Source organism: Sinocyclocheilus grahami, unplaced genomic scaffold (assembly GCF_001515645.1).
Source record: "Sinocyclocheilus grahami isolate Dianchi unplaced genomic scaffold, SAMN03320097.WGS_v1.1 scaffold1718.1, whole genome shotgun sequence".
Classification (NCBI taxonomy): domain Eukaryota; kingdom Metazoa; phylum Chordata; class Actinopteri; order Cypriniformes; family Cyprinidae; genus Sinocyclocheilus; species Sinocyclocheilus grahami.
Window position 1 is genome coordinate 94,533 of NW_015506897.1, and position 14,751 is coordinate 109,283.

Sequence of the window (14,751 nt, forward strand, 5' to 3'; positions counted from 1 at the left end):
ATCAGAATAAACAAGATAATGGACAGTTAAACCCGTTTTCCTAAAAAGACGTTCAAGTTGTCTGCTTTCTGCCTTCATAGCACGTAGCTCTGCATTAAACCAAGGACAGGAGTGAGACATGAGAACAGACCTGGTCCTAATTGGAGCATACTCATCCAGGATGTTAGAAATAAGAGAATGGTACATATCATAAATCATAGATGGACAGGTAAAATGTAAAACTTCAGGAACAGCAGAGGAAGCAACAGAAGCAGAGAATGTACTGGTATCAACAGCATTTACATGACGATATTAAATGGTTATGTTATCAGTGCATTTGACTGAACAGATTAATGTAAAATCAAAAATAATAAGCTTGTGGTCAGAGATAGGAACAGCCAGACCACTGACGGAGATATTATTCAAACCAGATGTACAAACCAGATCAAGTGTATGACCATGAGTGTGAGTTGGAAAGTTAATGTTCTGAATAAGATCGAAACAGTCCAGTACAGTCAATAGTTGAGTAGTATTAGAGCAGACAGTGTCAACGTGGATGTTAAAATCACCAAGTAAGATAACTTGGGTCGACACAGCACAGGCTAACGTTAGTAATTGACTTGAGTTCTGAGAAGAATTCAGTTTGCTGCTTGGGTGGTCTATAAATCAATATAACTATGACGGGACGTTTTAAACCAACCTACATAAGCATAAACTCAAATGTCGTAGTATTATGAAAATGCAGTTGGGTAAGTTCTATGGAGTCACGATAAATGACTGCAAGACAACCCCCTTTGCCGGTTGTACGAGGTTTAGACAGATATTGATATCCAGTCGGGGTAAGCAAATTTAGATGCAAATAGTCATCTGGTGATTGCCAAGTCTCGGTAAGAAATAACATATCCAGGTTATTGTCAATAATTAGTTCATTTATATAGGAACCTTTATCAGAAATGGAGCGACAATTAAGAAGAGCACAGTGTTTCTCCACAATGCTTCCATCGGAGGTAACGTTATCCATGGAGTCAATCCTAGTAGTGTTGACAAGTGTTCGCGGTGTTCGACAGTTCCTTTGAGAACGTTTCAGCTTACTCAGAGCCCTGTTGCTAGACCAGATGCACGGGATCACAGTAGACGATGGCTGATGAATACTGAAAGTCCTTCTAGACGAGCGATGTAAATGACTCGGGCGACGAACAGACAGTGTCAACGTGGATGTTAAAATCACCAAGTAAGATAACTTGGGCCGACACAGCACAGGCTAACGTTAGTAATTGACTGAGTTCTGAGAAGAATTCAGTTTGCTGCTTGGGTGGTCTATAAATCAATATAACTATGACGGGACGTTTTAAACCAACCTACATAAGCATAAACTCAAATGTCGTAGTATTATGAAAATCCAGTTGGGTAAGTTCTATGGAGTCACGATAAATGACTGCAAGACAACCCCCTTTGCCGGTTGTACGAGGTTTAGACAGATATTGATATCCAGTCGGGGTAAGCAAATTTAGATGCAAATAGTCATCTGGTGATTGCCAAGTCTCGGTAAGAAATAACATATCCAGGTTATTGTCAATAATTAGTTCATTTATATAGGAACCTTTATCAGAAATGGAGCGACAATTAAGAAGAGCACAGTGTTTCTCCACAATGCTTCCATCGGAGGTAACGTTATCCATGGAGTCAATCCTAGTAGTGTTGACAAGTGTTCGCGGTGTTCGACAGTTCCTTTGAGAACGTTTCAGCTTACTCAGAGCCCTGTTGCTAGACCAGATGCACAGGATCACAGTAGACGATGGCTGATGAATACTGAAAGTCCTTCTAGACGAGCGATGTAAATGACTCGGGCGACGAATGCTAGCAAGTGTACGGCAGTGTTCGTACGTCGCGGAGTCGAGATGCAGGTGCCCATTTAGAGCCTTTAGCTCGCAGGGCGTATATCCAATTTCCATGTTGGAGTTAGATCCAATAGTGACCAAAAAAATAACAATGAGCCTTAGAGTTATTGATGTGTTGGCAATTGCCATAGGAACGCCAGCCATCAGCAACACCATGTTAGCCAGAACCTCAATCATCGCAGCATCTACAAAAGTTCACTGAGAGGAAGGCTACCCAACCAGACAGTAAGCCAGTAGACCAACTGGCAAGAAGACTGTTAACTCACCTGACAGTCAGTCCAATAGATGGAGGATCGAAGAGGTAGAGGGCTCGCAGTAAACCGACAACCAAAAAGTTCCTGGCGGCAACAAAGCACACGTCGTTGAAAAACAGACCACAGAGTAGTATCCAAGTAGTATCCAAGAAACCAGAGGGATTCACAGCAGATCCAACAATAGTCCGAACAGTAGTCCAAAACGAAAGTAGTCCAAGACGGTAGTCCAAAAATGAAAAGGAACCAGACAAAACGCAAACACAGATCCACAAAAATGTGGAGATGGGAAGTTGTTCCTTTTGTTTAAACAACAAAAACCAGTGCTTTGTTGCATATCACCAGAGTTGAATGTATTGACAAAAGCATTGGGACAACTGACCATTACACCAACAGGGACTTAGCCTTCCAAGAAGAGTGGAAGCGGTTATAGATGCAAATTAACTCAGTGTTAATGTCTATGTATTTAGAATGCAATGTCATTAAAGTTCCTGTTGGTGCAAATGGTCAGGCGTCCCAACACTTCCACCCATACAGTGTATGTATTTGATATTTTATTCTAATTTTATTATTTTTTACATTAGATGCATTTTAATATTTTTATTATAATCTATCTCCAGAGTTAGCTAATGAGAAGTGGTTCCATTGTTTGAACAACAACAAACAGTGATTTGTAACATATTACATATCATATCTATACACCATATCAGTAATTTGTTTTTTTATATTACATTGGCTAGTTGTCTTTTATCATACATTTTATATAGATTATCACTAAATGTATTATTTATTGTGTGCATTATTTATAATATAATATAATAATGATTTATTATGTTTGTATTTATTATCATCATTTATTTTGTAAATTTGATAGAATTTCTATTATATTTCTTTGACCTTCGCACTTTATACAATGTATTTATTGTTTGTTATAATAAAAACATGTTTTTTAAATAAATTAATGGATGTTGTTAACATATTCTACTGTCTGTAATGTTTTTATATAAAAAAAAGTCAACTTTAGGTGCGTAAATGATTATATGCCGAGAATTACCTGACTCATGTATCCGTTAAGTGAAGGGGTCATCTGACAAAAAAAAACTGAAAAGTTGTTCAATGTAACGTCAGGAACATCATTTTAGCAATAAATAATTTTTTGCAAATGTATTTCTTAGTGTGACTGTTAAAGGGTTAAGGGCTCTATTTCACTGTAAAACTGGACAAGAAGCTCCACGTAGTTTCAGAGAAAATGGGAAAATGACATTGTGACATCCAAACATTATTTTATATTTTCCATTTACTGTTTGGTAATTGTTTGTTTTTAGTTTAGTTTGTTAGTTTGCGGTCCATACTCTGTTACTGTTCTCAGAATTCTGCAAAATAACTCAAAACTGCCTTCCATTGAAAAAATTATGTAAAAAAAGTTAAGTTAAATTGATCACTATCCATTCTTGTTTTTATTTTTCTTTTAATACATTTTGAATCAAATTATGGCTAACAAAATATTTCCCGTGCATTCTCATTGTAACACAATGCTCAGGTTTTACTGTAATCTCAATGCAAAGAAAATATATTTATAAATATTTAAAACAAGAACTTAAAATTTTAACAAAGTTCTATTTGATTATGGCTAAATATATATTCAGATTCAAAACTTAAGCAATTACGCCTGAAAACACTGCTCAGTAACTAAGGAATGCACAGCACTGAATCTGTATGGTTATAAAGGCATATGTATTACACCATGGTCTTACAGATTCACTTCTTTACATTTTTTCCCCACACTGTGGAACAAATCTGCCTCAATTCAATGGATTTTAAATACTTTTGCTCTATTTTTAACTCATACTGCATTAATTGAAAAATTATATACAATATTTGTTTTTTACATTTTATACAGAAAATACTCCATAATTTAGTTATTAATCTTACTTGGTAACATGAAATACACTCAAAATGCAATATATATATAAATAAAACATTGAATTGAAATATACTACATTCATTTCACACAAATAAAATAATTACACGATTATGGCCTCTGGTCAGTTTAAGCTGCAAACAACACAAGTGTGACTCCCAAATGAGCAATACCAGAGGGGTAACTGGGATGTTTTACTAGAAGAGATAATTTCATCTAAAGTGTACTCTTTCAATAACAATAAAAACATATTTAATGCAACATCTGCTAATGTAGTTCTGGCCTTATAAGTTAGAACTGATTTAGAACCAATAAAACCGAGACTGAAGAGTTCCTAGTATTGGTCTTGATCTCACTGATCTTTATTCTTAATGATAATGGTATAGGTAGCCCCTCTGGAACCTAAACCCTGGACTGCAGATGTTATCTGAATAAGATTATCTGTAGCTGTGTTTTAAACTTCTTTGGTTGCTACATCACCCTGTCTGTGTCTCCGAGTCCTTCATTGTGCAGAAACGCTCTCACAAGTACCTAAACCCTTGAGCACCATTTTTCACAAGGAACCTAGTAAGAATTTACAAACAGGGAAATTGGGATTTTATGACTTAAAATTCTCACTCTTAATCTTTTTCTCCTTCTCAGTCAGTTTCTTGTCAGCCTGCAGAATGGCTTCAGAATCCACAGACTTCTGCTGAAGCAGAACATGTAGCATGTCAGTGGTAGAGAGGTATACAAGCTGCTGAATACTGATGATGTGTTCTCTCTCACTTCATCCGATCCGACAACGAGTGTGTTCTTAGCTTTGAGTCAAGATGAGCAGGATGAGACTGTGCACCATGCTTTAGAGACTACTAATTTGAGAAGATCTGACAGACAGATTGTTGTACATAAACAAAAACAAAATTGCATAAATCCAGCGATCAAGAAATTCCAAAGAATGAACTTCTTTCAAACTCTTAATCATGCAAAGATGATATGGGATTCATGCTACAAACCAAAGGGAATATTAGGCATTTAAATATCCGCAGTGTTGTTTCAAAAAGTAACCATTTGGAAAATGTATTGACTGGTTCAAACTTGGGCTTTCTTGGTATTTCGGAAACATGGTTAACAAACTCTTCCCCAAACGGCTGCATTAAATATTTCTGGATATAATGTGTTTAGGAGGGATAGAAATTGTCACGAATCCGGTCAACGAACTTTCCTATTCATTGACTCTCGCACTACACACTGTTGCACATCACCCCGGACTACATTTCCCATCATGCATTGCACTGATTGCACTCAGCACGAATTGCACACACCTGTTTACACTGATTGCACCCAGCTGTTTCATATCACTCCCTCACTATTTAACACTCACTCTGATCCCTTCCCTCGGCCGAGTATTGTTTCAGCATTTATCACTCTCCTAGAGATAGCTACTTTACTTAGCCTTAGCCTTAGCCTTAGCCTTAGTCTTAGCCCTAGTCGTTTGCCTTAGCCTTAGCCTTAGCCCTAGTCATTTGCCTTAGCCTTCCCGGTTTCTGATCTTCGCCTGGTTCCCTGGATTCACCCCTTTTGTCTTGCCCCTTTTGATTCTGTCTGCCGATCGTCGACCTGTGCTAGCTCTAGGACTATTCTTGTGTTTTGCCCACCATATACCTGTTTGCCCTCATCTGACCCATGCCTGCTGTGTGACCACGTCTCTGTCTTCGTTTCAATAAAGCTCTGCGAATGGATCCGCAAGTCTCACGTCTCGTCAGCCCCGTAACAGAAATAAAGGTAGAGGGGGCAGTCTGTGGGTCTATATTAAAGAGTCAACCAAATGCCTTATTGAATGGTCGCATCAAACAGAACTGGAATGCATTGGTTTGAGAACATCACTGTCATCAGAAATGTCATTTAATATCATTTGTCTATACAGACCACCATCAACTGATAATAGTTTTATGAACATCTACATAAAATCCTTAAGGTATGTGACCAGAAAAAAAAAGAACTAATAGTTATGGGTGATTTTAATATAAACTGGGATAATAAATCAGATAGGAAAAACCTTAAACTTTATTGAGTTTTGATAATATTAAATGTTTGGTTGATGCTTGCTTGATTTTTAAGATTCTAAATAGTTGTGCACCAATGTTTTCATCTGGTTGCCCAGTGTTACTGGGTCAGTGGTTCACCATCATCCTAAATGAACGGACATTACCTACCTCTAGAGATTTCAGGTTCTTCCCATCTGTGTCCCTGAAGGAACGCTTCATGAAGGCTTGTGTTGCCGTGCTGCTAAGATGTTGGTGTTCTGAGGACACATTCTTCAGTTCCAGAGGGAAGGAGTCCTTCAGCTTCTCCATTCCACTTTGGTAAACCTGAAGGCCCTCCTTCACTGCAGCCTCATTCTCAATCGTTGCCATTGCTATTACAGCGTTCTCCAGACATGGCACAGCCCCACTTGAGATGGTGTCCACATATGTTTTAGCCAGATGACCCAGAACTTCAGAGAAAGAAAGAAATCAAACACAGTGATTAAAAATGTATTTATAAGCAGATGGTTTTCTGTATGCACATGCAAACTCTTCAAATTTTCTTTCGAATCACCTCTTCCAGTGACTGTGTATCCATCTTTCAGCCTCTTCACACAGCTGTCATCAAAGACAAACTGGCAGAAATTATCTGTGACCTTCAAGAATTTAGAGGAAATGTCAGCAGAATTCAAGCTCTCCAGGCTAGACATATTTTCTGGGGCGGTTGGAAAGGGGAAAGTGAAGCACTTCCTGGAAGGGAAGAAGTTCTGGATGCATTCCCTGGGAAAGTTGTACCCCATCACATTTCTCGAAGTGCCTAGAAAAGATGAGCACATTCTGTAGCTGCTCTCAATTCTAGCAAAGAGCATGTCTGTTCTAGGAGTGTAGCTGGTTGAGCTACTGGACATAAAATGCTTAGAAAATAGAAAGCTTGAATAACAAAACAATTCAGCACAGTAACAAGAACTAGTTGTGATAGTGATTATAAGGACTATCTGCAGTATTTTTAAATTACCATGTTTCAGCTTCAGAGCAAACTCTAGATACTCATCCTCTGTTACATCTTTGCCATCGATCTTTAGCTCCAGTGTGAAGTCCCTCACAGCCCAGATGAAACTAGGGAAGAACTTCACAAACTCGCTTGAATCATCGGCATCCTCATCTGATGATTTGACCTTGATGCAGTCTGATAGCTCAGTGACATATCTGACAGTTTGTTCAGGCATCAACACAAAGCAACAACAACTCATGATGCATAACAAAACATATATTATTCCATGAGGTACAGTAATAAGCAAATTCACAACACCAGGGCTAAATGCTAAATGCCAGAGTCTGCGCAGTAGTGTCATGAGCCTAATCAACCATAACGACATGCCCCATTTTTATAGCATCAAATTACTAGCTAACATCAAACTTATCACAAAAATGAACAATTTAATATATATCAGCATGATAACAACTACCTTAAATGACCAAAACCATCTTTCAGAAAATTGTATTGGAAGCGTAAGTAATTTTTTTATTTTGACTCGAGTCCCATTCGTCTACATGGAGAGGGCGGGGTTTATGACCTGTACTGCAGCCAGCCACCAGGGGGCGATCAAAGAGCCCGCAGCTTCACTTTTCAGGACGTGTGAGGCACACCTGTTTTGAACATTCTATATAAATGTTCAGAAGGATACTGTAGGTCCATTACAGCCTTGTTGTCAATCGTCCCTCGACTGTTGTAGACCAGAGTGCTGCTGAGTAACACAGCCAGACTGAAGATGTTGGTGTCATGCTTTGGGTCTCCCTGTGAGAGAGAAAGACAATCATGGACAGGGGTCCAAGTTTTTTTTGCCATTGTTTAATTACAAGCATCACCCGATAAGTTTCCTATTTGGCCAATAAGTGTCCTAAGTGGGATTTTATTCAGGAGTTCATTCTCCATCTTCATTCGTTTATTCGTTTTAATTGTTTGTAGCCTTCATGAAACACTTGCACTCTTTGCAACAAACTTTAAATCCTTGATTTCAATTTCAGGTGCTCCGATATAGAAGCACCTTATCTTAGTCTTTCAGCTTTGAAACAGTAGTTTTTATATGAATATGGTGAAAGTATTCTTGAACCCATGAAACTGCTTGTGATGCTAGTTGTGTTTTCTTGTTAGGTCACCCTATCCACGTCTCCGAGTCCCTCTGTGTCCAGCAGCACTAGAGTGGTTCCTTCTTTAGTGGGATGGGACACACACCACATCCAGATGCCCTTCGTCTTGGACTTAGTTGTGCTGCCCAGCGCAAACCCTGATGACGACAGTGACTTTAGTGGCTGTAATGTCATTCACTTGAACTGCATGATGTTGGCGGTGAGCTATGAGCGCTGACCTGATTGTTTCCCAGCGAGGCGGTTCATCAGGTAGGACTTCCCGGTGCGGTAGAGCCCCACCACGGCCACCACCACCACCGGCTGCTGGATCTGCTGCAGCATCTGCAGCGCCGACTGCTGCACACGCAGCTTCCCATCCGAGCCCGTGTCAATGAAGCACACTGGTTTATCCATGCTCACTGCCAACACATGTGCACATCTTAAACCCTTGAAGAACTGCAGTGTACTAGGAATAAAAAGTTAAGGTGAATTGAGAAATACAAGTCAGTCCATCTCAAGCGGTCTAATTGGTGGCTTGACCATTTTATTATTTATTTTCCTAATTAAAATCACTCAGAAATTCCACATTCTGAGCGACTCCCTCTATCTGTATTTGTACCATAGTGCACAACAAATTTTGGTTATACAGGTGCTTACAGAAACCTAAATATCGCTATTAATATCAGGAGGATATGTACGCTTGTTTCCACAACTAAATTAACTCTTTAAGCCCTGAAGTCATTTTTGCCTCCCTGAAGGTGTTTTTTCTGAGTGACATACACAAAAATAATGACTCATAACCCAGGGTTCCTGCGGGTCCTTAAAAAGTCTTAAAACGTCTTACATTTAGTTGTATCAAATTTAAGGCCATAAAAAGTCTTAAATTGTACAAGAAAGTCTTAATTATGATTTCAAGAGGTCTTAAATTTCGGGACGGAAAGCCCAGAATTGCAATATGGCTTAATGTGACGATTAATCTTCAAAAGGCTGTGATTTCATTAAATAAACATAAACGTTGCACGTTTCAGAGTCCGGTGCTGCACTCAGAGCGCTGCTTTGTGTTCTGCTGTTACCGGGGAAACAGTTGTATGTCTGCAGAGCCGAAAGCGCCTCCTGCTGGCAGACAATGAATGTGCATTCTCAATAAGCCTGTTGTATTGGGGTTGTTTTTGTTCAGACCAATATTTTTACCCCTGCAAACATGCAGAGCTGTAAATGTGAACTGGTGGATCGATAAGAAGATAATTCATTATTAAGAAAATCTAAACAGTAAAATGTATTTATGTGTTATTTAATTAATATAATAATTTATTGATAATAATTAATATAATAAATTAATACTTTTGACCCATCCAAATGTGAAGTGTCATTTTATAACTTTTTGTTTTTGTGAAAACTTGTATCTGAACTGTAAATCATGCTTTCTACAGTAATTTTACAGTTTAATATGTTACTACAGACATTGCCCTGCCCCGCTCATATGCTATTAATTTTACTTGTGCAGGTCTTAAACAGTCTTAAATTTGAGCTTAAAAATCCTGCAGAAACCCTGTAACCCCAAGACTTGATCAAAGAGAGTCAGAAGTTTGGTATCGTTTGATAGAAAACTTTCTGTATTTATAGATATTTATAGAAATAACTTTGTTTTCTGATTGACATACACAGAAGTAATGCTAAAGTCAAGTTTAGTCAAAGCCCCCTGCTTGTTTTATTCTACTCTTGGAGACCTTTCAAATGTCATATGACACATGACTATCTGAGCTGTATGATATTTTTGACATTAAAGTATATGGCACAAAAAACATATTCCTTTAATTATGAAAACATTTTATTTTATTTATCAGCAAATAACTCAGCACTACTTAGGAGTTAGTGGCCACATGCATTGTAAAGTTCAGACTCTAAGCTTTCAAATAACACCTATTTTGTGTTGATCAAGGCCGTGGTTTTGCAAAATATAATAATTTGTTTTTTCTTCGCTAGGGGGCGCCCGCCGGCGGTACACTCCGGTTTTTAGAAGTACTACTCAGCAGTTGTTAAGAGTTTATCAAAATGGTTGGATGCATTCGAAAGCTGAAATTCTAATCTTTAAAATGTTACCTAATTATACTTTTAAAAACATTATAAAAAAGATAAAATAGACAGAAACATGCTGGCTTTTACATGTTACTTGCCAAGTGTTCAGTAAAGCTCTACAACTGATTTATTCAGTTCATGGGTTTAGGTATTACTTACACACGAAAGATGCAATGGATTATTTGGATTTTGGACTCATTTCAATCGTGAGAATATGCTGTAAATAATGATGTGATATTTTCCACGATCAGAGCATGTTTCTTGAAATGATAAGCGTAAAAACCATGTGAAAGTTATAACATACGCGCTTTGGGGTTTTATGTGTTATAACTTAACAAGGAATATCTTTAGATCTAAATGACAGATTATGGTGAGTTTGGGCATTAGCTTTATTTTGTTTTTATTTAGCGATTTTATGTGTGTTATAACAACATAAGGAAGATCTAATGGACGAATTATGATGAGTTTGGGCTTTTTTTAATCGGGAGAATTTTCAGAAAGCACTAACGTCCAATTTTCCACAGTTTATGCATGTTTCATGAAGTTACGAATGAAAGCACCAAGTGAAAAGTAGTTTTTTTTTGCTGAGCCCCATGCACTCCTGTCTGGTTTTATGTGTTATAGCTCTATGAGGAATATCTTTAGATCTGATCGACGGATTATGGTAAATTTGGGCTCTTTTTAATCACCTGCTGTACACTCTGTTTTCGAAGGACTACTCAGCACTTGATAAGAGTTGATCAAAATAATTACATTATTGTAATTAAATAATTGTGACTTTTTCTCAGAATTTCAGGATATAAATTTGCAATTGCGAGTTATAAAGTCCAATTCTGAAGACATTTTTTATATCTCACAATTCTATCTTTATAGCTGGCAATTTCAACATTATATTACGCAATTCTGACTCTATAAGGTATAATCACACTTTAATAAGTAACTTCTTTATTTAATTTTTGTAACTGTCAAATAACTTAACACTTACAGGGAAGCAAAAAATGACTTAGAGGCTTTAAAGCAGTTTATTTACATTTATGAGGATGTATGCATTGTATTTTGAGGGGGAAATGTTGTGTCATAGAGATTTCACCTTTACAAAGGTCTGCCTTGGGACAGAAAAGTTTGAGAGCCACTGTTCTAGGTCATCTCTTTAGCATTCAGTGCTGAGGAGTCGTCTAAACTAGAAGCCTCAGATGGATTTGTCTAAGAAGGATGCAGTTTAAGTACCCAACAAGTTTCCTACTCAGAAGTTACAAATGAATGCCCCTGGCAAGAATCCCCAGGTTTAAATGACTGCTTAGATTTTCCAAAGTACATTAAATGGAGGAGATAACATAAAAAGAGCTAAAGTATTCTCTTATAAAACAAAGGAAATTACATCCGATTACATTTCTCATACTTCCCCCTCCCTTTTAATTTATTTATTTACTTATTTTTATTAGTAGTAGTGGTATTTTCTTTCTTTCTTTCTTTTGATGTTTAATAATAATAAAGTAAAGCCTATCTATGACAAGCAATCGATTTCTCCACTCAAATCATCCATGTAACCGTCATTTATTAACAACTCGACAAAAGTTCTAAAACATAAATAGGCTTAGCTGGTAGCAAGTTGATACCGGAAGGGTTCAACACCCCCCAATATATCGTGTGCAAATGTGCAATACTTTATATCAGACATAAATAGTAATTCAAAACAGTGACACAAACCAGCTCCTAGTACCAGCTACGACAACAGTTTTCCAACTCTGGCACAAACCATCATTGCCGTCTAACAACAGCTACAACAACTGTTTTCCAAAGCCTGCATAAACCATCATTGCGGTCTCCAAGAAAGAAATCACAACCACCCATCTGGCATTCAGCGTGCACGCTGCCATTACCCAAAAGCTAATACCATGCCATTCATAAAGGACGCGAGGCTAGAAACTACCGTACTCACCCTACCAAACAGGACTACCATAAATACTATAGTGGTTGTAACCATCACAATAACAACATATAAATATAGCTGCAAGCAGCGATGGCGGGCCCAAGCCATCAGTGCAAACGCTACGCCAGTGGCATCAAGAAAACTGATTTTAAGGGATACGGCAATTAAAGGGTTAATCCACACCATCAAGACTGTGAAGCACACATACACAGAACAATATATAAAACTTTAGTAACACTTTACAATAACGTTTCAGTTATTAACATTAACTATATTAATTAACATGAACAATAATTATATAGCATATATTAATGTCAGTTAATATTCAAAACTTAAACATAAAAAAATGGTAACACTTTATAATAACTGCACACTATGAATCATTAGTTAAGCATTAGTAAATAGTCAATTCATACTTTATAAAGCATTGTTCCAACATTATTTGGCATTAGTAAGCAGTTTATAAATACTGCTATAAATGTTTTGTTCTTGAGCATATCTATAACATTTAATAATTGTATTTTCATACTTTATTAATGATCAATTTATCATTTCTAAATTATTACGTTATTTACAAATGAGTTATTTAGGAGTTCATAAGATCATTTAGAAAGTGTAAGTAAATGATTAATAAACTATTTAAATGTATTCTGCTTTTTTGTTATGAGTCAGAAATGACAAGGCGGCAGCTTCCCGCAATACAAAGTCAATGGAGAGGGTTGGATTGCCCCCCCCCCCCCCCCCCCCACAAAATTACTCTCTTTTTTTTTTAATAATTGTATTTTCATACTTTATTAATGATCAATTTATCATTTCTAAATTATTACGTTATTTACAAACAAGTTATTTAGGAGTTCATAAGATCATTTAGAAAGTGTAAGAAAATGATTAATAAACTATTTAAATGTATTCTGCTTTTTGTTACGAGTCAGAAATGACAAGGCGGCAGCTTCCCGCAATACAAAGTCAATGGAGAGGGTTGGATTGCCCCCCCCCCCCCCCCTACAGAATTATTGCCTTAATATTGTCTCTGAATGTTGATTTAGAATGTTACAAGCTGTGGAGGAATTTAAGTGAGGTAACGAATATCATGCCTCATCTCAAAACAAACACAACAAAACTTTATAAAGGCTTTTCATGTGAGCACATTTAAACTAAATGAATAACACTTTCATTAGTTTAAAACACTACTCCACATAAGAAAAACAGACATGCCAGCTAGTTTCTGACCTGATGCAGACACATATAGCTGAAGCTGACTGATCTCGTCTTGGTCTGGAGCGAGATAAGGTCACGTGAAAATAGGCGGGGCAGTCTCAAAACTGCCCAAATGGCTCTCAATTAGAGCATGCTGCAGTTCCACTTTTCACCACAGATTTACATTGTAAAATTTGTGGGGCACTGTTAAGTTCGGGAGGACACCCGCACGACTGCCCCACTAAGTATCATTTTACGTGCCTGCCAAAGCTTGCGATGAATTTTAATATATCCAGCGTACTTTATGACTTAAAATTGTCAAGAAAATCCGAAAAATATTTGTTGCAGAATACTGAACACATTTACAGTGTATTATTTATTCAGTTTATATAGGCTAATTATAGGTTTGTAAACATTCGGGATGCGCGCGCATCATGGTTGCAGAAAACCTGGGAGAGAAAGCCTTTTTACGGCTAGAGAAGAATAAAAGAAAAAATTATAAATTTGATTTTATATTTAAAAAATCCGACTTTAGTCTTGCAATTCCGAGATTATATCTCACAATACTGATAAGGAAAAACAACTCGTCATTCTCTCTTTTCCCTTCGGCTTAGAATATATATCCCACACTTCCATGGTTAAATTTGTGGGGCACTGTTGAGTTCAGGAGGACTAAATCAACATTCTGGGAACGTTAGAATAACGTTATGGGAACGTTCTACAAACCAAAAACTAACCTTCTGGGAACCAAAAACGTATGTTTTGGGAACATTATAATAACATTAGAATAACGTTCTACAAACCAAAAATTAACATTCTGGGAACCAAAAACGTCTCGGTTACATATGGTAACCCTCGTTCCCTGAAGGAGGGAACGGAGACGTCATGTCAGATGATCAACGAATTGGGATCTCGCTTAGAGAGACCAATCTACTTTGAGTGTAAACTAAACGAGCCAATGCACATTGGCATGTGATTATTGCATCCAGCTGCCGCTGATCACAGCGTGAGTATAAGTAGTCAGCAGATGCAGCGCATATTCAGGTTTTCGCTGAGGAGCCGAGCCGGTGAACCGGCTGCTCAGCGGTGGTACAGGAGCTGTGGCGACGGGACGTGACATCTCCGAGGGTTACCATACGTAACCGAGACGTTCCCTTTCAGTTGGTCACTCTCGACATCACGTCGGATGACCGACGAATTGGGATCCCTACCAAAAGGCCACAGATACTGCCACTTCCAGTGTCAAAAATGCTCTTTTGTCAAGTATTTGGGTACCTCTCGGTCAGTGGCGTAAAAAAAACAAAAGATTCTCCGCCTGGCCCTCCTCCGGGGGAGGGAGTGGTGTGTTCACCATCTCCCGAAGAGC

At 37.7% G+C, this 14,751-nt stretch overlaps 1 protein-coding gene across 2 annotated transcripts in view; it reads right to left on the reverse strand.

The window, feature by feature from the left end:
- Positions 1-14,751, reverse strand: part of LOC107572219 (guanylate-binding protein 1-like) — a 73,787-nt gene that overhangs the window by 58,371 nt on the left and 665 nt on the right. Inside the window, exons 2-7 of one of the 2 annotated variants that reach the window (XM_016258648.1) lie at positions 8,422-8,648; positions 8,213-8,340; positions 7,741-7,850; positions 7,071-7,261; positions 6,630-6,872; positions 6,245-6,525 (exon numbers count right to left, since the gene is read on the reverse strand). In XM_016258648.1, the coding sequence (XP_016114134.1) occupies positions 6,245-6,525; positions 6,630-6,872; positions 7,071-7,261; positions 7,741-7,850; positions 8,213-8,340; positions 8,422-8,596 (1,128 nt within the window). In that variant the 5' untranslated portion in view covers positions 8,597-8,648. Of the gene's footprint in view, positions 1-6,244; positions 6,526-6,629; positions 6,873-7,070; positions 7,262-7,740; positions 7,929-8,212; positions 8,341-8,421; positions 8,649-14,751 lie in introns of those variants that run through there. The other variant, XM_016258649.1, reaches the window with a different exon arrangement.